Source organism: Perognathus longimembris, chromosome 7 (assembly GCF_023159225.1).
Source record: "Perognathus longimembris pacificus isolate PPM17 chromosome 7, ASM2315922v1, whole genome shotgun sequence".
Lineage (NCBI taxonomy): Eukaryota > Metazoa > Chordata > Mammalia > Rodentia > Heteromyidae > Perognathus > Perognathus longimembris.
Genome location: NC_063167.1, coordinates 68,015,200 through 68,020,471, shown reverse-complemented (window position 1 = coordinate 68,020,471; position 5,272 = coordinate 68,015,200). Strand labels below are relative to the sequence as shown.

Sequence of the window (5,272 nt, the reverse complement as noted above, 5' to 3'; positions counted from 1 at the left end):
TGTCCAGGAAAATTGCCCAGGTTTATTTATAATTGTTATAAAGTTGAACTGCTGAAACTTGTTCACTGAAACATTTTGACTTGCATTAATGCTTTATATCCCCACAGTTATATGAAAAATTCACACACAAATGAAAAAGGAAAAAACTGCCAATAACCTGATTTTTGTCCCCTATTTTTCCACTGGCAATCATATACTTAGGTACCTTTTGACCCCATGGGGGAAAAAATCTAACATTTAGAACTACCAATAACAAGAAAAGGAGGAAGGGGCTGGGGATATGGCCTAGTGGCAAGAGTGCCTCCTATACATGAGGCTCTGGGTTCAATTCCCCAGCACCACATATACAGAAAACGGCCAGAAGTGGTGCTGTAGCTCAAGTGGCAGAGTGCTAGCCTTGAGCAAAAAGAAGCCAAGGACAGTGCTCAGGCCCTGAGACCAAGGCCCAGGACTGCCCCCCCCCCCAAAAAAAAGAAAGAAAAGGGGGAGGGGGAACCTTTGAGAATGAAATGCTTCCGATTTTAAATGGATTCTTAAGCACGTTCTCCACATATGCAGCGTGCTAGCTGGATATCTTTTGGCATAATTGTTACATGTTTGGCATGAATAGCACACAGACTGGTATCTTCAAAAAGGCCAACCAGATAGGCCTCACTTGCCTCCCGCAAAGCACCAGTAGCTGCACTCTGGAAGCGCAGATCTGTTTTGAAGTCCTGAGCAATTTCTCGCACCAGACGCTGGAAAGGGAGCTTGCGAATCTGAAGTTCAGTGGACTTCTGGTAGCGTCTAATTTCACTAAGCGCCACAGTACCGGGTCTGTAACGATGGGGTTTCTTCATCCCTCCAGTGGAGGGCGCACTCTTGCAAGCGGCTTTTGTTGCCAGTTGTTCCCTGGGTGCTTCACCACCCGTGGATTTGCAGGCAGTCGGCTTTGTACGAGCCATGGTATAGAGAGGCTTAACTCAACCCCCTTCTCCTTCGGCTGGAGCTCGGCGAACAAGAGGTGGCGCTGGCGCCAGAGCAGCGATGGTGCGGAGGCGGCGGCTGTGAACACAATTGAAAGATGGCTGACACCGAGGCTGTCCCCCTCTGGCGGCCAATCCCTGTATTTTGAAGGTTGTAGTCAGAACTGCTCATTCATTTATTGTTATCTGAATTTAAGTCCTCCCCTTTTTTTCGGTTGCTGATATTATTTTTTCTGATCTAGTTTTTTGATGGTGCTTTGTACTTAGTTTTTATTTGATTTGTTGAACTTAATTTCTAAGAAATCCATTTTTCCATGATATCTAACTGTTGAATTTCTCTTCATAATCCTTTCTCTTTGCTAAACTGAGTTATTACTTAATTCATCCATTTATTTGAATCATCTCTGAGGCTGTTCATAATTATTAGACTTTTGAAATTTTGGTCTAGCATCTCAACCATTTAAATATATTTGCAGTCAGATGTGGATGAGTTATGAAATCTAGGATGGAACTTACTTTGCCTAACTTTTTCATATATCTTGTGTTTGTACATTTTGATTTGTGCTTCTGATGGGATGGGATGCTGCCTTCAGTTTTATATAGGGATTTAGTGGGCAGCCTTCTCTTGTGGTCTCACTTCCTACTACCACTTAATGGAGAGAAATCAGATTGCAGTAACAACAAAAATTCAAGAACAAATCAGATATATTGATTAAAAAATTGTGATTAAAAAATTCAAAACAACTGCATCTCCAATATTGATAGAAAGGAAATATTCAATTTATAGGATAAGCTGGAAATTCATAATTTATTGAAAGTAAACATGTTAAGTTAGTAATAAAAAGAAGGTGGCATGGGGAAAGGAAAAAAGAAAAGCCCAGAGAAGAACCAAGATCATGAGACATAGTAATAAGAGTAAACACAATAAATACTATATAGAGCAAGACAAATAATTTTGAAAGACTAATCAAAATATCTTTCTTACTGAGAGAATAGAGGATGAATGGCTTGGAATGTGGCTTAGTGGTAGAGTGTTTGCCTAGCATGCATGGGTTCGATTCCGCAGTACCACATAAACAGATAAAAACAGGAAGTGGCACTGTGGCTCAAATGGTAGAGTGCTAGCCTTGAGCAAAAAGCTCAGAGACAGTACCTAGGCCTTCAGGTCAAATCCCACAACTGGCAAATATAAATAAATGATGAGAATAGAGGATGAAGACATTTCATATTTCCCCATTGTCATTTTGAAGTTTATTTAGTGTGGAGGGAAAGAGATTATTGAATTAATTTTTCTCTGAAGTCCAAACAGGTTAGATCAGAAAGAGCTGTTAGAAGGCTGCCTTAGGTTTTTGGCCAGGATACTCATGCCACTGTGACAGCTGCTGGGCTGAATTTCCACTGGTGGTCTCCATAGACAGGCCCAACACTGTGGCAAGTTTAGGGGTAACACACCTCAAGCTGCTTATGAGAAATGAGCCCAAGAATGGTTCAATTGGATGCTCCCTCATACTGGAGATACTCTTCCAGGTGGACCTAGCATAGGAAATACCTAAGTAGCAACAACACTTCCACCCAATTTTTGTGGATCTATGTCAATTTAAAAGGAATTAGCTGTTCTCTCTCCTACTCTCTGATGTTGGGCTATGGTTTCTGAATGGATATGCCCTCTTCTTACCTCTACATCATATCCTCACTTCATGATACATAGACTATTTAGAGTCCAAAGAGAACATAAAGTTTAAAGCATGAATTCACTTCGACATTCACTTGTTCTCAAACATTTATGTTCTTGCTTGTCACTCTTTTGAACTCAGACGGAATCACACCACTGACTTTTCTGGTTCAGTAATTTCTAAACTACGTATTGTGGGATTTCTTGGCATTCACAGCTGCCTGAGCTAATCCTGTGTGTGTAAATGATGACACTTTAAAATGATAGGTTCTTGTGTCATTAAGTGTTTCTTCCCAGAAGGGTGGTTGGACTCCAGTTGCTCTCTGGATATTTGTGTAGCAAAGTAATCAATTCGTTCTTTATATGGTTGTACCATTGTGATATGTCCACCTCAATAATCACACTAGATTTGAGCAAATGTTGGTCCCTTGCCCTTGAATTTCCAAAGCCATGGACTGAGTAAACCTCTTACTATAAAGTTAATCTGCCCAAGGTATTTTATTATAGAAAAATACAAAATAGATAAGTAAACAAACTGATAATCAGCTACTGATATAGAAAATATCCTTTCTCAATGATTGTCCATTATTTTTTTTTACAAGAAATACTTTGCTCTCAAGAAAGCAAGTCTAGGAATACAGCTTCATTGTTCTACCTCAGAGTAACATCAAGTATCTTTCCCTTTATACCTTAGTTTGCATCTTTCCCTTTATCAGACTTTGTTTGGAGGAATATTGATCCCCTTCACTTCAACAAAATATACAAGATCCCATTACAATGATGACATTATTCCCATTGGATATAGTAAACAAGAAGTAATCACTAGTCTAAGCTTATTGGCAAGATATTTCTATTCTTTGAACTATCAAAAATTTTAAAAAGAACCAGGAAAATATGTGTTGGTTTACAGATGTAGCTAATGGAAGAGTGCTTGCCTAGTGCGTGTGAATCCTGTGTTCGATTCACAGTATGATAAACACTGTTTCAGTGTCATATGGTTGGAAACTAATCCAACTAAAATTCAGAGGCCTTCTACATCTGTGAAATTTCTAGATATCTTAGTGGTCTTGTCTTGTCAAAATACTTCTAAGGTTAATGGTACTAAGATATTGCAATGTGTCCTACTAAAACCAGGAAAAAAGGTATGACATTTTTTTGGCCTATTTTGTTTTTGAAGGTAACATATATATCTCACTTTGTGCATTAGTATGGCCTATTACTTATGGAGTGATCCCAAAGCTGCTAGTGTTAAATGACCAGGATAACTGAATGGCCCATGGTCTTTGTATATTTAGGTTATTAACTACATAGCTTACAAATAATATGTTTATTTCTCACAGTTTTAAAGGCTGGAAAAATCTAAGAGCAAATTATACCTGATGCCTGGTAAGATCCCACTTTCCTAATAGATTGTATCTTTTCACTGGAACTTAACCTAGTAGAAGAGAAGGTCTAGACTGCTACTTGAAAGAAACATAATTGGAAATTGAGAACACTTGAGCTCTCTGGACTCTTTTATAGTGGCTCTAGTCCATATCATGAAAGTTCTTCCCTGATTACCTAATCACCTTACCCAATCCAATTTCTAGTAGAATAACCATGTATGAAGTAGGACAGGAACATCCATACCATCGACCTCTGCAACAAATCAAAGCTGATGTACAAAATTCTATATCATTTGGGCTATATTATGCAGAAATTGGTGCTTGATGTATCAGCGGTAAATAGATAAGCTGTTTGGATTCTTTGGAAGACACTTATAGGTAAATTAAAACACAAGTATTTAGAATTTTGGAGCAAAAGTCTACCATCCTTAGGAAGTACCCATGGCTTGTTAGTGGGCCTTAGTGGAAATGAAATGCTTTACCATGTGGTATGATGTGACTATGTGATCTGAGTTACCCATCAAGTATTGGGTAGATCTGAATTATAAAGCCAAAAAATCTGAATGTATACTCCATCACTAAATGGAAATGGCATATATATATGAAGAGTGCCATGCAGGCCATGAAATCATGATTTTCATGAACATGTGTCCCAAAGGCCCATGGTTCCAATTGTATTTGTGGCCTCATGGGGATTTGACAGAAAAAGAAAAAACTTGATCTTCATTTTCAGATGATTCTGCATGATGTAACTGCAGTACCACAACACTTTTAGGAGAGAGACTAAACAACAATGGGGAAGGAAAACACTCCTAGTTAGAACTCTGAGTAACTCACATGGCTATGCACTTTTCTGGCAGGTAGAAATACATGAAGATTGAAGTCACAGGATATAAAAATTAACATTAAAAGCAGTAGTATCTTATATAATAATAATAAATATCCTGAAATAAAAATTTTAAAGGCAACCATGGTCCCAATAAACATTTTTAAAAAAACATACAAGATGATACTTACCAAGGAAGTGAAATAACTCTACAATGAAAACTATAAGACACCGATGGTCAAAATTAGAGAATATTAAAAAAAAAAGGGCAAGTAACATCATGTTCATGATTCAGAAGAACCAACATTGTCAGAATGACAGTAATAACCTAAACGATTTACAGTCATTGCAATTCCAACAGTGATAACAATTTCTAAACAGAAATGAAAATGTTCTTAAAGTTCATAGAACCACCAAAACCCCC

At 38.0% G+C, this 5,272-nt stretch overlaps 1 protein-coding gene across 1 annotated transcript; it reads right to left on the bottom strand.

The window, feature by feature from the left end:
- Positions 1-533: 533 nt before the first annotated feature.
- LOC125354368 (histone H3.3A-like) lies at positions 534-944 on the bottom strand. Its single transcript, XM_048349966.1, has one exon. It carries the CDS (start codon positions 942-944, stop codon positions 534-536), a length of 411 nt encoding a protein of 136 aa, XP_048205923.1.
- Between the last annotated feature and the right edge of the window lie 4,328 nt (positions 945-5,272).